At 47.4% G+C, this 21,556-nt stretch overlaps 2 protein-coding genes across 8 annotated transcripts in view; both read left to right on the top strand.

The window, feature by feature from the left end:
* The window catches only part of MAP4K5 (mitogen-activated protein kinase kinase kinase kinase 5), a 71,372-nt gene extending 64,769 nt beyond the window's left edge, over positions 1–6,603 (top strand). For 4 of the 5 annotated variants that reach the window (XM_075150707.1, XM_075150706.1, XM_075150710.1 and 1 more), the window contains 2 exons: positions 716–771; positions 3,285–6,603. In XM_075150707.1, coding sequence (XP_075006808.1) covers positions 716–771; positions 3,285–3,372 — 144 coding nt within the window. In that variant the 3' untranslated portion in view covers positions 3,373–6,603. The remainder of the gene's footprint in view (positions 1–715; positions 772–3,284) is intronic. The other variant, XM_075150708.1, reaches the window with a different exon arrangement.
* Positions 6,604–8,196: 1,593 nt separating this feature from the next.
* CDKL1 (cyclin dependent kinase like 1) overlaps positions 8,197–21,556 on the top strand; it is an 18,460-nt gene continuing 5,100 nt past the window's right edge. For 2 of the 3 annotated variants that reach the window (XM_075150715.1, XM_075150714.1), the window contains exons 1-5: positions 8,205–8,463; positions 14,540–14,661; positions 17,061–17,133; positions 19,534–19,624; positions 20,377–20,577. In XM_075150715.1, the coding sequence (XP_075006816.1) occupies positions 8,296–8,463; positions 14,540–14,661; positions 17,061–17,133; positions 19,534–19,624; positions 20,377–20,577 (655 nt within the window). In that variant the 5' untranslated portion in view covers positions 8,205–8,295. Of the gene's footprint in view, positions 8,464–14,539; positions 14,662–17,060; positions 17,134–19,533; positions 19,625–20,376; positions 20,578–21,556 lie in introns of all 3 variants that reach the window. The other variant, XM_075150713.1, reaches the window with a different exon arrangement.

The raw sequence follows: 21,556 nt of genomic DNA, 5'->3' as shown, positions 1-21,556 counted from the left end.
GATTTAATTTCTTCCTGTTCCTTATTTACCACTTGATCCTTTGGCCCCTCTTCCCTAGTGCTAATGCTCGTGCTCCATGTTGTCATTCCTGCAGCTTGCTGGTTGCTTTCTCTGACTTGCATGCATATGTTTCTCTTGGTAAAGCTCACATGCTTTAGCCAGCTCTGTTCCCAAGAATATCAGTCAAAGACTCCTCAACTCATTCTGCACAGAGCCAGTAGAGATCTGCTGTGAGCAGCATTTGGGTTTCTTAGATCTTGGATGAAGAGCTCGAGTTGGCAGCATCCCTTTTTTTTAAAAAAAAAAAGACACGCTTTCTTTTTTTTTTATTTTTATTTAAAGTGTCCCTTTAATAAAAGTGTCCTTTTTTCAAAAAGAACACTGTTCTTTTTGATGGCATCCTCTGTGAAAATGCAGGGAAAGCTAGTCAGTCTCTGCTGACAAAGATTTGATCAACATACTCCATCTGTGCCACCAAGTCATCTAGACTGATAACAGTCTACAATACAAAAATTATTTTAAATAACTTGTATTTTACGAAATTTAAAACTTTTTTTTGCTTAGCATCAAATTATCTGAATCAGTCCTGTAATTTGCACTAAATTGTATTTGAATTTTTGAAGAGACTGATCTTTTTTTTTTTTTCCCTTCCAACTCAGCCCAGTAAATTTCATTTGCCACTGAAATGGACCTAAATGTCTCCATTTTTCTACAGGTTACCCAAGAGATATCAGATGAAACCAGGGTTTTCCGCTTACTGGGATCAGACAGGTAATCACCTTGAAGAAACATAAATCTTTTATTTTATTTAAACCAGCTTTCTAGCTTCCAGCTGGAATTGGCTTCTAGCCCACCACGGATCTATCTGTAGGCAGTCCTGGGGGAGGCACTAACACTGTTTCTGCCTGCAGTAGCCAAAAATTTAATTAGCGATTGCATCTGCGTCGAAAATTATTACTAAGAGCCCCTGTGACCTCCCCCACTTGCCACTGCAGAGACAAGTGTGAACACAAACACAAGCGTTTAGAAAAACGGTGTGAGGAGATAAGGCGCAGGGAGAGATGAGAGCTGCCTTTGGCATGTGGTAAGCAGGGTGCCCAGTGCACTTCTGGAAAAGCCTGCTTCTGCCTTGGATTTTTCTGGTGAACTGGTGAATTACCTTGGCAGTTACTTAAAAAAAATCTTCGCTGCTCTGGACCTTGAGGTCTGGAAATAGCAGAGCAAACTAGATCGCATGCAGGTTTCAATGCACAGTGGTCTAAATTCACCCGTTACCCGTAACATGCAGATGATTCCTTGCAGCTGCAGAGGCTGGGAAGAGGTGCAGCTGCCTCCAGGTTTGAAACCTTAGCAGAAGCTGCCCCAGTCTCCGGATTTGGACATGCGTACTTGTGGTTTCTCAGATAGCCAGAGTGCTATCTGTAGAAGTAGATAGTAATGAGTCAAGAAATCAGTTCTAATCCCTGATCTTCTGCTCCCTCATTTGGCCTTTGGGAAGCCTGGCTCTGACTCGCTTTCCCTAAGTAATCCATAATTTTGTGTGCTTGCATTCTTGGATCCCCAGTCCAGAAAGAGAGTGAGAGCGTGCTAGCTCGTTTCAAGAGGAGGGGTGGCCTGTACAAGAAACAGCTGAAGTCTTTGCTTTGCACCTGAGTCACCGAGGACCCACTGTATTTGATCCCTGCACTTGGAAGTGGAGGGAGGGTCCTTGCCACTGCTGACTCTGAGATCTCAAAAATACAAACACAGTGCAACCTCTGACAATGCATACTCTGCCTTTTCGGGCTGTTATCCCTCTTGTGCAGACAGGCAGTGGTAATTTCCTTCCCTGTTACTCCCAGCAGAGCAGGGGGCGTTTTATTGCAAGAATGATCTTTTGCTAAGGTCCACCGCGGTACAGATGCCATATGTATTAATCCAGGTATGTGCTGAGCCACCATCAGTGAATCTTTCTTGCGTACTGGAATTGGTGCCTTTAAATGGGTCATATTTCTGTGTTGGGCTGGCGAACACAGGAGCATCCTAAACACACAGAGGGATTGGAAGCAGCATCTCATCTGGTCAGCTTGCACTTTCATAGGAGACATGCATGTCTGAATAACAACTTGGTACAAAGCACTTTTGGGGGTTGGAGATAAAAGACCTTCTGCTGCGTGCAGTTTTGCAGAGAAGCCGTTTTCTTCCATTCTGATCTCATTGAACTGCCAAATCCTTTGTTTTGTATTTTTCTATCTCTGTACAAATGGAGCAGGAGTCTTTTCTGCCATTCAAGTGAATGAGATCTGGTAGCACCTTTTTGGCTTGGATCGCTTAAGAACTACTGAGTTGCAGAAGTGAAGATCAGGGACAGAGGCTGTTAGGAGTGAGACTTCATTTGAAAACTCTTCGAGGAGTGTGACATGGGAGGGGAGTGTGTGCAATGCTAACCCTGAGACAGAGGCTCCCTTTGAGAAATCCAACTCAGTGTTCAAGTCACACATTTGGCTTATTTGATACGCAGGTAGGAAACAAAAAGCAGAGAGAAGTTTAATCTTAAAAATGACAGGATATTGTCCTAGGAACTGGTGCAGAGAAATGCAGGAGCTAAGCAGTCGGAAGGGAGAGGGGAGGTCAAAGGCCCGACCATACCAGCCGCTGAGATGATTGTCGAGGTTCAGCATGAGACGGATGTGTAGGAGACAGCGGTCAGCATGCCAAGACAGGGAGAGACAGGTTTTCCAGAGGAGCCTGCAGGAACATGATCCAGCAGGACAAAGGCTGAGATGGGGTTGAGTGTTCCCTATGAACCCATCGGCTGATAAATATTTAGAAGGGAGGAGAACTGTTTAGGTTAATAGCTGATGCTTATGGCAAGATGTAGGAGGTATAAACATATTCGGGCTGCAGATGATAGGAGGGTTGCACCTCCTCGCAACACTGGCTCTGAGATAACTTCCCAATGGAAGCAGAGGACATAGCTTATTTCGAGGTGGAGGATGTCAGTTTGGAAGAGGTTTGTAACACATTGCATGTGCCTGTGGTTGAGAGGGGTGGGTTCTGGTTCAAGAAGCTGCTTCTAGTCCTCTGTTCCTTGTATATTCCACTTTAGTGTTTTTATCAGAAGTGATGCTGGAAAATGAGGTAACTGATTGAAAGAATAAAATACCCAAGATATTTAGGAGAACCTACGTCACTCCAATCTGTAGAAACCTGTGACCAACAAGTTTGTTCCTTCTCGGTAGTTATACCATGTGCTTTGTATTTAGCCACTAACCATTTTGGATTCTGTTTGTGTTTGATTGCAGAGTGGTAGTGTTAGAAAGCAGGCCAACAGAAAATCCAACTGCACACAGCAATCTCTACATCTTGGCTGGACATGAAAATAGTTACTAAGCAACAGTAACCTAACGCAAATAACAGAGTGAATTTGCCACCCGAGGAATGAAGAAGCGTTAGGAAACTCAGTACAAGCGGGACTGTGACTTACTGTTTCTTTTCTTGACACCTAAATGATGTTGTTTTAAGGTGGAAATCAATACATTTTTGCAGCTGGGAACAGCTGGTTCTGTCTCTTGCCACTGTGTGGTTGGTTATATCGAGTTTGCTTAATAAAAGCTATGAGATAAATAGCCCTTTACTCATTAGTTGTAGGGAAACAGAGCCTTTAAACAAATGTTTTGCAGTAAAGGTGCCATAAACTGTTAAATATTTTACTTCCCTTGGATTTTCCTTATATTCTGTAGATATAGATATAGTGCTGGCTGTTTCCCTGTTTTATACTGAGTCTTAATAAAAAAAAGATTTGTGTAGGAGGTGAAAGTATCTGCAAAGCTTTTTGGTTTTAAATCTGCCATTCAGTATGGCTTTGTATAATAGACTATTTAATCCTTATTTATTAATCTGCTGCTAGAATGGTGTAATGTATCTAACTTTTAGCAAAGGAAGGTTGCAGAGCAGCTTACAATTTTTTTTACAATTGTATAAAGATTTGATTATTCTTTTTTCTTGTAGGGATGTAGTGCATTATTGAGGGGTATGTTACAATGTTGGTTGATCTTGTAAAAATGCAGTTTTGTACAACAAAGTATTTTGTATTGATTTTTTTGCCTGCAGAATTGCCATAAAAGGGATTTTCTTATTTACTACTAGATGTAGGGTGTGTGTACACAAAATATAATATTAATATCAGACATGTTGCTACTGGGTGGGTGTGTACAATATACATATGTGTGTGTGTGTGTGCATGTGCACATGTGTGTTAAGTTGACCGGCAGTGTGTATTTTTTTTATATATATATATATTTATATATATATAAAAATGTACAAAATATATATGCTTTATTTTCATAAATTAGGGATAAGCCTTGTGACGTGAAATGAGAATGTACCTGGTCATCATCCTTAATGAATGAAAGTATCATGTATCAAACTGCCCATGACGTGTAGTTTATTTATACTATTCCAGAAGGGAGCCTACAGCGATAACTGAGCTTACGAGCTTTTTTGTTTGTACAGCCATCCAACCTTTGTCAGTCAGACAGTCGTTTGGAAATGGTTATTTCCGCAGCTGTGTAGTATAAATAAATATGATAAGAACCAGTATTCTATATTAAAGCTTTCCATCGCTTTTTCCTTTTCCCTATTTTAAGTTTGTCACCTGCATTTTTCTTTTTATTTCTCCATTGAAGAGTCACATCGGTTCCTTTTGTCTTCCTCATTAATTACAATTCTTGAGGTACCATTAAATATAAATGCAGACTGACTACAGGATAGCATCTGGTTTTACTACCTCACATTAACCTGCTAGCTTTGATGTCAGTAAACACAGTCCATAGGCAGATACAGTAGCAGTTCATAAACATTTGAATTGAGGGTTTTTTAAATTAAATGCTACAGCATACTGCTGCCTATTCCATTTCTGTGATCTGCTACCCTAGGAGAGACAGGTTAGAAGCTTCACACGTCATTTTAATAAAGCAGTAAAGGTAAGTTGGCTTGTCTGATGGCTCTGCTGACACAGCGGAGCCGGAGTGGTTTGATCTTTAACTTGCAACCTGAGGAATGGGGCGCTGGGTTGTCTGCTTAGGCATCAGACTACGTGATTCATAATTTAACATTGTCGGAATTAACTCAGCACACGTGATGACTCAGTAATGTCTGTTACTAGGTACAGCTTGAATTTTGTTTTGTTCTGAAGGTCTAGAAGGAAAAATAGACTTGCACATAATTTAGCATTTTATCCACTTAGCATTGTCATTCAAAACTAACTCTTGTTATTGACTTGATATTTAAATCAAGCTTTTCAGTTCTGAAACTGTATCAAAGTTTAATAAATAGTAAGTGTACAGATAAAACTTAAAAATCAGTTCACATCAGCTGTAATTGGATCAGCAGTATTAAAAGAGGGACATGTAATTTTTGTGTTTTAAAGAAATCGAGTTCTCTAGAACTGAAATTACTTCTCCATAGGTAACAGTGATTGGTGATTAACCCTCAAATGGTATAACTCCTAGTCTACAAAGACTTGAAAATTAAGACAAAGTGAAGTACCAGGTGTAGGTGATGTAGAGCAAACACCTTCACTTAATTTACCTCATTCACTGCAGAAGGTAATTTTGGCTTCATCTTTGAAAACACTTAAAAATCATCTCTAAAAGACTAGAGAAATCTGTAAATAAAATATGAATATTTATGGGGAATAACTGGAGTAAATAACTGTTAGGTCATGACACTGTCATGCAAAAATAATGAACTGAAAGTATTTTTCTTTGAATGACATGAATGACTGGTGATTTGCTGAATCATAAAAAATGAATCTAGGAAAGTCTTCATTTAATCAAACCTCCTTTTTTAGCTGTTAAAAGCTGTTAAAGCATTTCTAATGGCATATTCTGAAATGCTTTGTCTGGTCTGGTTTTATAGACAGTGGCATTTTTGGCATGATCTGCAAGATACTGTTTCCTAGTGTAAAACCTCACTTACTACTCTTAGCGGAGTATAGCACAACGGATTTGCATGTTTCGTAGCTGAACCGGCCAGTCTCGGTGACTCTGACTAGTATAATTTGTATTTGTTAAGACTGTTTAAGTTGTCTGGTATTGTCTGTATCTTTGTACGTTTTTGTGACATTTCAACCAGGGTTGAGAAAGCCTAGTGTGTGGTTTTGGAGTTTATAAAGCAAAAGCTTGCTCACCCCCTCATTACTCTATTGACAGATATCAAAGTATGAGTTATTTGATGCACAAGGTTCATGTATTCAACTTGAAAGCCTTAAAACGGGCTCCCAGTACTCTTTGAAGTACAAACAGTATTTGAAGAGCAGCCTGTAGATTAGTCTTTCTTGATTTCCTAACCAAATTCATTGTAACTGAAAAAATACAACTGTAATTGTGATGACATCTCTTTAAAAGATGAAAGGTACACCGCATCAGTGAGCCACTGTGTCTCTGAACGAAAAGGACAAGACTGGGAGACTTTCTGAAATGTACTTTTTACCTTTAGTCATTAGATTGTAACTGAGACTCTAACTGCACTCGTTCCAGTTTGTGTAACTAGGCTTTGTTCTGCGTAAATTTCTGTTGCAGTTCATTTCAGTCTATGCCAAATAAACTATGCTTTATTTGATACCTAGATGTGGTGTGGTAGACTTGCTGGGAACAATACGTTATCGGACATATCTCGAAGGAAGTAAGCTGGTCTCCAGGTTTTATGGCAGTCAGTGGGAAGGGCCAGATCCAGGGCTGGCCGCTCTTCTCAATCCTACAGACTGCCTGGGAGCCACACCACATCTCCCACGTGCAGCGGGATCGACTGGAGGAAAGGGAGGTCTGGGGATAGCGCAGAAACGAGAAATCAGAATAGCAGTGGCAACCTCTTTCCAGCTTCGTGCTATGCAGCGCTCTGCTCCAGCACAGCCCTGCTGCCAGTTGGCTGGAGGCACCACGGCACCGCTCGTGAGTCGTCTGGCATGAAAACCAAGGGCTGGCTACCTTGTGCCCAGTTCGTGGGGCAGACAGCAAGGTGGCCGGCGGGCTCTAAAGGAGGGTTGCTTAGAATAAGAAAACATGAACAGGAGCATTTGACGCTCCAGCCTGGACACAGCTCAGTCTCAGCAGGGTCTAGAGCAGTTTATACAAGCCTTGCCCTTAGCACGTTGGCCATCTGCATACTGCAAGTGGTTCAGCCCTTGGTCCATCTGTACCCCAGATCTTCAGGGACGTGCTGAGGTAGAGAGAAAAGGGGGTTTGCGAATGTGCCTTTGGACAACACAATCACCAGTTACTGGTAAATAAACAAATACAGATAACTATTCCTCCTCTGCAGAAGACTGTTCCCACCATGGGTGAATCTCAGCATCAGCCTGTATGTGTAAGTGATTGCCACCATAAGAGGCCATCTGCGTCAGGGTGTGAGGAAATGGCTACGGAGCCACGGACCTAAACGGGTGCACAAGGAAAGATGATGCGAAGGTTAAGAGATGGGTCTAGCTCCTGGTAGAAGCTCATCAGATAGTGGACACCTGGGGTGCTCGAACTGTACAGGCGGGAGATGTTCCAGGGGAATGCAACGTCTCCCAGGCACCACACCAATGCTGGGGCAGGAATATCTGCGTGCCAGCACTCGAAGCTATGCCCAGGCATCCCAAATATGCCATCCCTCTTACCCTGTGCAGGCACCAAGGCCTCCAGGCCTCCCTGGGGAACGGCCTCCCCTCCTCTCCGCTGCTGCTGGTGGGAGATGGTGCCCGGAGGAAAGGGCTGTGGGCGCTGACTGAGGGCTGCCGACCTTGGGGGAGGCGTTCCCTCTTCCTCCCAACCCTGTGGAGAAATCCAGCCAAAACCAGAGACCCCCATGGGAAAGCGCTGGAGAGGGGTAAGGACAAAATGGTGCGGCGGGACATGAGGCCCTGGGGGAGGCGCGGGCTGGGGGGCAGGCTCTGCCGCCATGGCCGGCCCGTGGCACCCCGCAGCCGGCTCCGGCGAAGGGAAGGCTCGGCGCCCCCGGGGGTGCATGTGGCCCCATGAGAGGCCATGGGGACCCCCCTCCCTCACTGAGGACCGCCCCGGCTGGTTTTGGGGTCCCCAGGGGTAGCTCCTCCTCCTCCGCCCCGACGAGCGACGCCTTGCAAAGGCCGTCCCCCGGCCGGGGAGGCACCCACGTCCCCCGAGGGCCCGCCCCGGCCCCGCCGGAGCTGCGGCCAGGCGGCGGAGCGCGGGCGGGGTCGTTCCCCACGCCGCGGGGGTAACGAGGGGCCGGGGCCGCCGGTGCGGGGCTCTGAGGCGAGGGAGCAGCGCCGGGGCGGCCCGGCGCCGCGCCATGGAGCGGTACGAGAAGCTGGGCAAGGTCGGAGAGGGCTCCTACGGCGTCGTCTTCAAGTGCCGCAACAAGGATACGGGCCAGATCGTGGCCATTAAGAAGTTCCTGGAGTCCGAGGAGGACCCGGTGATCAGGAAGATCGCCCTGCGGGAGATCCGCATGCTGAAGGTGGGCGGCGGGCGGGCGCCCGGCCCCGCTGGCTCTCCGCGCCCCTCCCTCCACCCGCCGCCTCGGGGGCGCCCGGGGCGGGTGGGCTCCGCCGCGAACGGCACCGCTCCCGGCGCGGCTGCTGTGGTGCGTGGGGGCTGTGCCCCGCCATTGCGAGCCCGGCGCCGCGGCCATGGGGCCTGGGAAGCCCTGAGGGAGCTGCCAGGGGAGGGGGCGGGAGGGCAGCCGTGAGGAGACAGGGCGTCGTGAGGGGAGAAGCGAGGAGACGGGGGGGGGTGGTGAGGAGACGGGGCGTTGTGAGGAGACAAGGCATCGTGAGGGGAGAAGCCAGGAGATGGGGCGTAGTGAGGGGAGAAGCGAGGAGACGGGGCGTGAGGCAGCGGTGTGTAAACCGCCCAAGTCAGTCAGTTTCTCTGGGAGAAAGTCTGTGCTGGTGAAAGTCCGACCCGTTTGGCCAGGGATGGACATGCCTTGGGACGGAGGTGATCCTCCGCAGCCCAGGCTGTCACACATCAAAGAGGGTTGGTGTAGGTGGGAGCTGAGACCTGACAAAGAGCGAGCTGCAGGGTGCTTGTGGATTTCTTCTGCACGGGTAGTGGAGGAGCATCAACAAAGTCATCACTGTGCCCTTTAGAGAGGGATCGATCCAGTCTCTGTCACCCTGGGGCATCAGCGATGTCCTGGCCTACAGCGATGTCTGCCCTTAGTGCATGGTCAGCACCGCATGCAACAGGCTGGCCGGCAGCAGCCCCCTCTGCATCCAGGAGATTCCCCCCAGAGACGAGGACTGTTGGAGCTGGTGTAAAGCACGTGAGCCAAAAGCGATCCTAGATAGCACACGGTGGGGGTCAGCCGTGGGGTGCAGCTCTCCTAGCTCCCTGCTTTATCATCTGCCCCAGCTCCTCCTTCGAACACCCTTTCTGAGCCCCTGGTTGTGGGGGATCCGCGGTGTCGGAGCCTGATGCGCAGGCGGGATCAAGCTGTGTATTGAATGCTGGGGGCTGTATAGGCTCAGTGGTATTCACATGTGGAAGCGACTGCAGAACCGGCACCTGTGAACCATGGCAGCACCACGTCTTTGCTGATCCTCTCTTGACTTCTGTGTGAGAGCTCATCCTCACATAGAAATGGGTCACTCATTCAGCCTCTGTGTTTATTTTCCTGATGAAATAAAAGCACAGGAACATTTGCAGTGAGTCACACTCCGGGTCCATCAAGCATGCAGAAATGAGGAGAAACCCAGGAGAAGGAGGGAGAGCATGCGGTAAGGTTTCCTTTCACACACCCAGCTTCTGGCCAAAGTTTCTAGAGCCAGAGCTTATACCCATTGCTTCATGCTTAGCAGCCAACCATAGACTGTTGGGAGTTTGTCGCATCTCTTTTTGAACCAGTGTATTCATTTGGTGTCCATAGTTTCCTGAGGCAGTGAGTACCATGACTTTAGGAATGTGTTGTGTGAAAAAATATTTCCTTTGATTTGTTATTTATTTGTTGCTGCTGGGTGATGGCATACAGTACCCTCAGTTGTGTGTTACAAGAAGCGGAGAGAGGTGTTCCCTTTTCACTTTCTCCAGGGTACTCATGATTTTATACACCTCCGTCAATTCCCCATCTTCAGCTTTCTCTTTTCTGTGCAGAAGAGCCATAGCTTTAAAACATTGAACTGATTAAAGAACCATATTAACAGCATATTGGCTTATCATAAATTTTAAAATAATGACTTCCAGTAGGACTTCTTTTTACAAGAAACATGCCATTCAGACTAGACACAATGCATTCTTGTAGGCAGTCACTGATTTAGGATTTTGGAGTTAACAAAACCCTACAGAAATCCACAGAGAAAGATGTTCCATTTTATTTAAAACTTCTTTCCCCAAAGTCACAGTCCCTTGGTCTCTGATTTCTGCGTGACGTCGTTCCCAGACATCACTGCCTGTGGGTGTTTGTGTAGCAGCAGTTGATACTCGTTGTGCTCAGTGTTCCTTTCGATGGAGTTACTTAATTTGCTTGCTGGGAACCAAATGACTTTCAGACTTGCAATTAAGTGCAAAATTTCAGCAAGCTGTGGTATTTCTGGTATTTCCTTTCCCCAAATCTCTTTTGTGCTATCAGCTTGTCTTTTATTGAGCATTTATATATAAATATGTGGTGTAAATGTTACTGTCAAGGAAGTGATTCTCTGCCCACTGAGAAGGAGGCAGAATAAGCCTGGATGCCATCCTAGAAGAGCCATCATCTAAGAAAAAAGCGTATTTATTTTAGATTTTGGGGAGAAGCAACCTAAGTTTTTCTCCTATCTGAAGCAAACAGATGACATGTAGCTGTATCATTTTAGTAAACAATGCTGGACATGCATTAGAATTTAAATGATATTGAAGACCTGAAAGGGAACATAATCATTGTGGAAGTCACTTGTAATGCAGCCACTTGTAAATGCATTACCCTTAAGGGTCCAAAGCCGACACCACTGCCGCTAGCCACAGCAGGATCTGTGTCGGGGCGCTGTTGATTTTAACAAGTGCAGACCTGCTTGACTATCTTTTCAACTTTTTCTCTGTAAATAGTAACAGTTTGTTTGTTTGTTTGTTGAGGTATTTTCTGGCTTAGGCAACAACTAAGTGTTTGTCGAAGATGTAGTGAGATTGTGTTTCATCAGTAAAAAATGTAGGGCCTGATAAATTATTATTCTGCACAGCAAATACCTTGTAGACAAAGGGCTTTATATGGCCAGGAGCCATGGGAGGTGGGGTGGGAGAGCAGGGCAGCATGCAGAGTCTTGAAATACCCTGCGTGATCCCGATTCCATAGGAAAAGCTGGAAATACAGAGCGAGTCTCTGTGTAAACCCCATCCGTGGCTGTGGAAACCCGATGCCTGCTGTTTCCAGAAGGGTGTTGTCTCCCCAACCTTCGTATGGAAGCTGACACAGTTCTTAGCTCTGACATTGCGAAGATGAGAGAAAAATGCAATGCGAGGCTGTGTTCATATACAAAACAGAAAATACTCCCTATCATCTTAGCACGGGAGCATTTATAACTTTGGGGAAAAGCCCGTGCGGGACATCTGGCCTGTGTGCAGAAGGCGACACCTGACCTTGTCACCCAAGCAGGGGGCAGGGAGGGGAAGCCCATCCCAGTGCTGCCAGCAACGGGCCACCGGCAGCATTGATAGCCTTAGAAACTGCCCTCTGAAACGCCGCACGCCCAGACTGGGACGTTGTTAGGGTCACTGGCAGATTTACGGTGGCTTTGTGTGCACGTCTGTGTGCACAAGAGATATTGGCCCAGTGAACCTGACTGCCCGGAGAGCACCGAGTGTGGAGAACGGCTGTGAGCAAGGGACAGGGAGATGCCATGGCAAGACTGCTCCCAGGGGACCCTCTCCAGGCCTCGCACGGGCAGGTTAACCCACTCTTGTGTGTGCAAGAGCTTGTTTGCGGAGCTGGGACCCCTTGCAGCATCCCCAGCTCAGCTGGACCTCGTGCTTCCAAGCCCAAGCTCTCTCCTTCCAGAAACCCCAGCTCCACACACACGTGAGGGTGGCCAGGACACAGAGCCTCGACAGACTGTCCCCCGGGCACCGCCTGCTCCTGTGGAAGTCGCTCCTGAAGGCTGACTTGTACAAACAACCTGTAACTGCCAGAGGTTTTGCAGGGATCTCCTATTATTGTTGATTTGCTTTCTTCTTGCTTTACAATCAGTTGGCAATTATTTTGTCCTCACCTGCCTCTGAAAGGGGAATCTAAGCACTGCAGAGATTGTCTCGTCTGCCTCCTTCCCGCTGGCAGGCTCGGCCGTGCCCGGCAGTTTGTCCGTGCTGGCAGGCAGATCCGCTGAGAGCAAGAGGGGAATCTGGTGCCTGTTACCCAGCATAGTTGCTGGAGGCCCAGCTTGCTCTCAGATATCTGCATTATCACTGATCTCTGAGAACATAATATGCCAGCAGACCGAGTGCATGGAAAGGGAAGGATCCACTTTGCACAGTCTATCAGGAGCTGCTTGGCTGGGGAGGGAAGGGGCCGTATCAGAGCCGTGGCAGCTGTCAGAATTTTGTGGTCTGAACTGGTGGCCTGGACTTTGTCTAATGTGCACGTGGCAAGTAGGTACTTTGCTCGATGTGGATACGCTTAACAGGATAGGTGGCATGGTATGCACGCAATTCCTGGGAGAATCGCTATAATTGCTGGGATTTTCAGCGGTCTTGCAGGCCGTTCTCTGTACCTGATCATCTTTTGCAAAGTGGTTAAGGAAATGACGAGAATGGAGATACTACTAGATAAATAGCAAGCTTGAGAGGTGTTACAAGCCTCCTCCCTTCTGGTTTAATGCTTTCACTAGCAGCCCTGCCATGGGAACTGAGGGTGTGCAGAGAAGGTCTGGCCGTTACGCGAGGTCAGGAGACACGGCCAGAGCAGAGAAGGTTACGCTGACAGTTAGCCCCTGCCGACACTGTCGGGTACCTTATGCTAGACAGGGAAGGCGCTTGGCGTGCGAGTATTCACCATGCAGGGCTGAGGAAGTGGTCAGAAGGTCTTGGTTGTAACCTAGGTTTGATACAGATGGGTACGAAGGTCTTTGATGCTGGCAGATGGTTTACGTGGTATGGGCAAGATTGAAGGAAAAAGACATGTACGTGGTAAGAGATGCTGTTCGGAAAGATCATCTCCTTGCTGCCAGTTTGCAGGACTGGAATAGCCACCTTCTGCACACTCATGGGGATCCTGGTGTTAGCATATGGGCTCAGTATAGTTTGGGTTCAGTATAATGTCCCCCAGAGGCAGTGAGCTCTCTGGAAGGTCTCTCTTTACAAGGAGCTTTTACAGTGACTTGCTTGAACAAAATTACGTTTTGCAAAGGTCCCACAGTGTGCCCGTTGGAGCACTGAAATAGCCCCTGCCATGTCCCTCCTACTCGTGACATGAGGTATGGTAGGGATCTTCTACTGCTCTTTTACTCACGCTCACTGGTTAACCCCAGGATTCAAGTCATGGATTTCAGTGATCCTTCACCTTGGGGTTAACTGGGTGCTTCCCCGAACAGCGGCATTCCTCGGTTGAGGCCTCTTACAGCTTTCTCTAGTCTTGACTCTCCACTTCCTTCTCCTTCGCAGGCTTTTCCAGGTGGGTTAGAAGCACATTAGAAGATGGGGTTAGCGTAACTCCTAGGCAATGCCCTTTCCAGCCTCCTTGCTTAGAAGTGTGTCTGTTCCAAAGCCTCGGTCACGCAAAGCCCTCATGGATACAAGACCTTGCAAGCAGAGGGGATGGTGCCATGAGTCATCTGAAAATAAATAACATTCCTGTGTTAGGTCTGGCTTTTCTTTGTTTCCTTTTCTGAACACTGTGTTGTGCCCCTTGGTTCAAGTCCTCTCCGAGCCCTCCCTCAAAATGTGGGCAAAAGAATAGAAAATGAGAAGCTCCAGTAATGTCCACCGTCACCTCTTGCAAGGTGCATTTGAATAACCCTGCTGTGCTCAGGCTTCATGTGTGGTGAGAAGCTGTCTGAGCTCCCCGCGAGAGGAAGCCCTAGTACGAGCACATGAAGTGGATTGAGAGGAAGAGGAAGAAGGAGCAATAAAAATTCTCCTAATTTACCCGTCCAGATTCTGACAATAAGCTGGTGAAGCTAAGACCACGTGTTTTACTTACGCTTACACTTACTCAGAGGAGCTCTTGGTTTCTCTTAAATCTGTGTTTGCCTGCTACAGGCTCTTACCGTGTGCGATTTCCCAAGCTATTCTCCAGGGAGAGCTGCTTTTCATTGCGGTGCATCAGAGGCTGGATACGTACAATGAAAGGCGCTGCCGGAATAGCTGTGGGCACTGTGATGAATTCTTTATCTATGAGCATCTTTTCTAAGAGGCACTTACTGAAGCCAAGCTGACTTGTTGCCCACGGTCAATTCCTAAAATAACTACACCACAGGCTGAGCTGTAGCTGAGCTGCTTCTTCATGTCGTGCTGTGCTTGTATAAAAGGTTTCAGCTCAAGGAATTGAGATCCTTGTGGGTAAAAGCACCATCCCCTCCCCCTTTACCCCACTCCCCCGTGCTAACCAGTCCATCCGCCGTGTGTTACAGCAACTGAAACACCCCAACCTGGTGAACCTGCTGGAAGTGTTCAGGAGGAAGCGGAAGCTGCATCTGGTCTTCGAATACTGCGACAACACAGTTCTCCATGAGCTGGACAAGCACCCCCGGGGGTGAGTGGCCTGTTTCTCACTGAGAGCTTTGAGCAAAGGAGTCAGGGGGTGTCTATGTCGTTGCTGCTCTGCAGAATTTTCCGATGAATTTCATTAATTACAGGAGAGGTTTCTCAGCCCAGTGCCCAGGACTTGCTCTGTTACTGTGGTTTAGCAATGACGTCCGAAAGAATTGCGTACGAGCCTGCGTGCGTTCCTGCACAGTGCTGCTCACCAAGGAGGCTGGAGCGCTGAGCCTGAGCCTTTGGGTGATCTTTGGCTGGCTCGGCAACAGCAAACCCAAGTCGCTCGGGAGCATCTTGTGCCTCGCTGCGAACAGGTTAGGGCTGCTGGGGGGATGCGGACAGGTGGGCTGGGGGCATGCAGCCCTCCTTCCTGCTGCTCCCCCGGGGTGTTGCACATCGCTGTGGGAGGCTGTGCAGACCCAGGCTGTGGGCACCAGGGCAGTGTCGTTGAGCACCCAAATATACAGTCTGTAGTGATGTCACTGATGACCGGTATAACAGACCAGTGACTTCTAGCCATGCTGCTGCGCTAAGGGGTATGTGTTGGTTGGCAGGAGTTACCAGGAGCTGTGCTTGCACCTCTCTGCACAGCCTCAGTGAACTCCCAGGTCAGATACCCTCTTCTTTAAACAGGCGCTTGCACAAACTGTGAGCTACACGGGCAGAAGGAATATTCTCCCGGACAGGGTTTGTTCTTTTGACACGTTATAAATGACACGCCTACTAAATACATTGTCTCTAATTATTCACAGTGACTTGGTGCTGTGGAAATGCTAAGCAGAAGTTCATAAATCGTTTTACAGGCTTGGAGCTAAATGAATTGCCTGCAGAAGACTAATTGGGGGTTGAGTAAACAAGAGCCTGTTATTCTCTTTTTCTCCCTGATGTGGAGCTCTAGAAGCAGAATGGAGCGTGCTGATAGCAAATGGCTCTGTGAGCTGGTGAGCAGCTTTGACCCCAGTTTGAACCTGTTCACCTGGAATCTGAAGAGAGGAGGATAACCCTCTTTGAAGAAAATACTTCACATTTGCTTTCTATTCATTAGAACAACTCCAGTGTGAACGAACGTGTAATGCCTGGTTGCATACTTTGCTTTTGATCTTTGCTGTGGCAGATGGTCAAGTCTTTTGTGGTCAGGATTAAGATGGGTGGACACAGGCCTCTTTGCACCATGTTTCCAGGTCATTTGACCAACTTCATCCCCTTGTCAGGCTGTCAGTGCAGCACTCTCATCATTCTAGGATGTTTCTGCAAGGAAACTCTGGCATTGGAACGAACAGCAGTGTCAGCACAAGACCTTCAGTGCTGACAGCAGAAGGTGCCTTACAGAAAAAGCCAGGCTTCTTGCATATTGTTTTGGTTTCGGTTTGGGTTTTTTTTTTCTTTATGATGAATCAGAAGCTTTTCAGCATTAAATACATGAAAAAAAATTGAATTTGAGCTTGAAAGTGCTACGATTGTCATCTCTGCCTTTCCTGGGGTTGTTGAAGACCGTTACAGACAGCCAAGGAAGTTTAAGAACTGTTGCACAGTAACTGAAAGAGAGGAGAGGGGGCTGGATCTTTAACAGAGGTTTTTCTTTCTCTGAAGTGTTTGCCAGCCATTGGATGGAAGGAGAGGAGATGCAAACCAAAGTAGAGCTGTATACTCTTGTAGGAACATCCTTCCCTGTCCCATTTTGGTCACCTCTCTGCTCTGGACAATCAATGACATGACAGCATTGCAAGTCAGAGCATGCGTCTATACCACGGATACTCCCCCAGCTCCAACTCTCCGAGCAGTTGCGAGGCAGAAGTGCCTGCTGGCGTTTCAGGAGGATTGCCAGGAAGCGTGGATACTAAGCACAGCCACAAGACAGGATTTGACACGGACTTGCACGCACTGATGTGTGGTCAGCAGTTGGCAGGCCTCATACTGGCTGTGACTGAGTGGTACCAGACACTCTGGCATGCTCTTAGCTGCCTTAAATCCGTGTATCTTGTTGCATTGACTGGATTTGGAAGTGGTGTTGACGTTCCCTTTGGTGCTCCTGCGGTGCTTGAAGGGTAACCTCACAGGAGAGCATTGCGTTCTGCAGGGAGGTGCAGGCAGAGCTCAGCCTCAGCTCTGAAACACGGAAAGAGGCATAAACAGCCTCCGCCATCAGCAGGCCAGCGTGACTGGTTCCCTGCAGTGGAAGATTAACGAACTGAGGGTTATTATGTATTCTTGTAACTTATTTATAGCAAGAAAATGCACCTAGTGTTTTTTCTCTGAGTTTTCTGACTTGGTCCCTGATGGTTTTGCTCAGAGATCCCTGTACAATGTTAGCGCTCAAAGGCCTCCTCTTCCTTTTTCCTGTAATAGTGAAGTTATTTTTAATGGCCAAAATAAAAATGTGCTTTTTTAAAACAGAGTGCCGGAGCATCTAGTGAAGAGCATAACCTGGCAGACCCTCCAAGCTGTGAACTTCTGCCATAAACACAATGTAAGTCCCCTAAACAGCACTAACGCTTGCTGTAACATGGCTTTGGAGGAGAAGGAGATTCTGTTGCCATGTTCCTGATTACAGAGCTTTCATGGAAACATTCAAGGTCAGGTTAGACAGGGCTCTGAGCAACCTGATCTAGTTGAAGATGTCCCTGCTCACTGCAGGAGGGTTGGACTAGATGACCTTTAAAGGTCCCTTCCAAGCCAAACTATTCTATGATTCTATGATTCTATGAAATTTCCTGGTTTCAACAGGAAACAGTATTTATGTCTGAAATACTAGTGTATACCCACAACAGTTGCATTTACTATCACACAGGTCCCTTGGGTTTGCTGTCAAGGAATGATTTGCACTAATGACCTTAGACAAGTTTCCAGGCTGAACAGGAATCTATCCTTGTGTGTTCCCTGTGCCATCCATTAGAACTGACGTTTAGAAAACTGGCTTAACATCTAATCAACTGAGACCTGAGCAAACTGCTGCTGATTTTCCAGAAAGTCCTTCTGTTGATGGTCACAGGCATTGAATCATGTTACCAGTTAAAAGGTTTCAAAAATTACATACAGTAAACCAGTTTTACAACCCCTCCTCTGCTTTCTGGAGGGAAATATGCATGGCAAATATTTTGTAGAAAGCAGTGGGGTGCTTTAAGAAGCAGGGAAGGAAAGGAGACTTTTGGAGAAGTTCTTTAGGCAAACTTAGCTGTAATTGTCTTTGTTTTTGTTTATCTGCCAATATTTGAGATTTAAGAGTCGGGCAGGAGATCGCTCTGGAATGGGTCTTTTGTCTTTGCTGGGAGAATTATGTTCAGTTGAGCCACAGGAACTTGGCCATAGGTCTGTCCTGCTTCCAGGATTTGTCATTTTTCTTCTTTTTTCTGTTCCCCCACTCAATCTGAAAGATTTAATGGAGTTTTAAAGCCAAGGAGACAATGAGATGCTGCAGTCTGACCTGCTGTAGATCACAGGTAATGAGGTTTTATGCAGCTGCCCTTTTTGGAACTCCATAACACTGGTTTAACAAGCAGCATTTCAGTCCTCAGGAGGAGACACAATAATTTACCACCAGCTTAGCTAGGACAAGTCCGAGGTGTTTGTGCTGAGGTGATGGTAGGGGAGGGACAATGTGAGCTAGACCCTGGTGATTTCACACATAGGCAGAAGAAATGAAGGTCTCTGCTAGTTTGATCAGCAGAAACTCTCTCCCAGGCCCAAATTCAATTGTTGTGAACCTTCAGCAGGCAAGGTGACTTCTCAGGAATCACAGAATTGCTGAGGTTGGAAGGGACCTCTGGAGATCCTCTAGTCCAGCCCTCCCACTCAAGCTGGGTCAGCTAGAGCAGACCTCTCAGAAACTTTTCCAGTTAGGGTTTGAATATCTCCAAGGATGGAGGTTCCACAGACTCTCTGGGCAACCTGTCTGGGTGTTTGGCCACCCTCACAGTAAAAAAAAAAATTGCTTATGTTTAAATGGAATTTCCTGTGTGTTCAATTTGTGCCCATTGCCTCTTGTCCTTTCACTGGACACCACTGAGGAGAGCCTGGCTCGGTCTTCTTTACTTCTTCCCATCAGGTATTTATACACACTGATAAGATCCCCCCTGAGCCTTCTCTTCTCCAGGTTGAACGATGGTCCCAGCTCCCTCATCCTCTCCTTGGATGTCAGATACCCCAATCCTTAATCATTTTAGTGGCCCTTCACTGGAGTTACTCCAGTATGCCCACGTCTTCCTTCTACTGAGGATCCCAAAGCTGGACGCAGAACTCTGGATGTGTCTCACTTGTGCTGAGTAGAGGGAATACCAGGTGTGCTCTGGCATCTACAAGGATAGATAAAGTCGGATATCTAAACCATAGCCTTCATCTCTTCTGCGAGCTTTGCCAGCATAATCATTTGCTTGTCTACTAGATTATCAGTAAATACAGTTCATGGACTTCGTCCAAGAACTGATCCCAGAGGAGCTACGCACCCCTCATTAGGATCTCCCCACATATTCATAAAACCGAGTCCCTTATGAGGAGCGTGTTACACATAGCTGTATCAAGTGAGTTGCATTTGCAGAGAGCCAGGTTAACAACAATCCTTGCTCTGCAAACCTCGCTCCTCCTGCTAGTGAATTCCCAGCTGGTTCTGGGGAGCTGACTCGATGTTGTCCAAGTGATACAGAGCTATGCAGCTGAAGCTGGGAGCCTGCACAGTGTCTCATCCCAAAGGTGGGGTATAGGCAGGGTCATTGTCCTGCCCAGCAGGACGTGGCTTTAGCTGCTGTTAAGAAATCCTTTCATCGTCTCTTTCAGCAGGAATGATTGCCTGGCACAATGTGCAAGGGGTATGTGGCTGAATTAAGAGGTTCTTTATCTGAGGGCCAGGTTAAACTTTGTTTTTTTCTGTTTCCAGTGCATCCACCGAGACGTAAAGCCAGAAAACATTCTGATAACAAAGCACTCGGTCATCAAACTTTGTGACTTTGGATTTGCTCGCATACTGAGTGAGTGCCGACTTGCTACTTACACGGATTGTTAACATGTCAAAGCTCAAGTGAAGTGGAGGATCAGGCTTTCAAACACCATTGAAGACTCACTTATCTTTGTCTGATGCACGTGTAAATCATCCTGTATAAAGGCTGGCAGTGTTTTCACAGAGAAGCTCTGCTAAAGGCTGGGTAGAGATCCCCAAACCAGCTTAAAGGGAGCTAGCCCAGACACCGCGATGCCAAGTGTCTGTAAACAGACTGAGCTCCCTGCTGGTGCAGCTGAACTGCTGGTGGTGCTGGCGCTGGTAGATGGAAGTCGGCCTTGGGCATCTTGGAGCTGCCCAGCCGTTGCTTATGCAATGCTGAGACACAGCTGGAGTTCCCTGGCAGGAGGAGCCCCTCTGGCAGAAGGCACTGTCTCTGTAAACAATGGTTTCACATTTTCCGTTGTAAATAAACCCCCTAATCTGTTTTTTTTTAGCTCTTGTTCAGACAAATCACGTGGGCTTTGAGAACTGACCACTGGCTGGTGCAGGGCCCTGCTGTGGAGCTCTGCATATTTTCATTTGGAGAAAAATATGGTCTTCATCTTTGCCAAATCTTGTTTCCAAAGTTGGGTTCTGCTAGTGGCCAGTGACTCATCCTGTTCCTGTAGCTATTGCCTGCCCAGGAGGTGCCCCAACATGTGTAACAACTGATGGCAGCTCGTCTGCATCGTTCTGATCCCACATTCCTGTTTGTTTCTCTCCTTCCTGACCCCAACCTAGCTGGTCCGAGTGATTATTACACAGACTATGTGGCTACCAGGTGGTACCGCTCTCCGGAGTTACTTGTGGGAGACACCCAGTACGGCCCCCCCGTGGACGTGTGGGCGATAGGCTGTGTCTTTGCAGAGCTGCTGTCCGGGGTCCCCCTGTGGCCTGGCAGGTCTGATGTCGACCAGCTGTACCTCATCCGGAGAACCCTGGGTAAGTGTCCCCTCTGCACCGGTCAGAGCCCCGGTCTTCCCGATGCCTTTGCAGGACTAGAGCTTGCCCAGGAGGAGTTTCCTCTGCGGTGGGAGTCGGCGTTAGCCAGGAGGTGAATTTAGCCAGTGGATCTCTCCCTTTAGTAGGTGCTGGCTTTATTTGAGGTGTTACTGTCCTTGAAGGGAAGGGAGCTGGGTTTTCCTGGCATGACTTACACATGCACATCTTGTTAGGAGATTGTGTAGTTGGAGTAACAGATGCTGCTTCACATCCTAGCAGGATTTGGGGAAATGAAGTTGGCATCCACATGGGTGGTGACTGTTCTTCAGAAGAAGATCTGTGGGGTAGAATTGGTTTCAGCTTGTATGAGCCAGCAGTGCCAGGCTGTGGCTAAAAGGCTCACCACGGGCAGGGCTGCGTAAGCAGGATCGTTGCCTACAAACTGCCTGCAACCGTTCTTCCACTCTCTTTAACAGTGGTGGCTTCTGGGAAGCTGGGTCTGGTGCTGGGCAGTTTAAGAAAGATGTGGGATGTTAGGTGACCACCGGATGCCCCACCTGGTCCTTTGGGGTGGCTCGGTGACTACCAGAGTATGGGAAGCACAGGGCCAGCCCCGCAGGAGGCACGGAAACACCTGCCTCTGCTGGTGTCCTTTCCACATCTTCAGCTGTCACCACACAGATAGAAAATTGAGATGCCTGTATCAGAAAGGACCAGGAATGTTTTGCATAAAGATGCAGGTATCTTTCAGGGTTTGGTACCAGCTATTGGTCCTTGCTTCTAGATAACGAATAGTTGGATTTAGTTCATCACAGCTTTGGAGGTCTCGTAAACGTTGCAGGTGCCTGTTGATGGCTGCGTGCTTGGGAAAGAGAGTGTGAACATTGGAAGTTCAACTGTTCCACTTGTTTGTCTTTATTCACCAAGGAATTTTAGGAGCCACTCCGGATTTGAAACAGAGGTTAAATAAAAGAGCCAT

The sequence above is a fragment of the Calonectris borealis genome, chromosome 5 (assembly GCF_964195595.1).
Source record: "Calonectris borealis chromosome 5, bCalBor7.hap1.2, whole genome shotgun sequence".
Lineage (NCBI taxonomy): Eukaryota > Metazoa > Chordata > Aves > Procellariiformes > Procellariidae > Calonectris > Calonectris borealis.
This window is presented reverse-complemented; position numbering and strand designations above follow the sequence as displayed.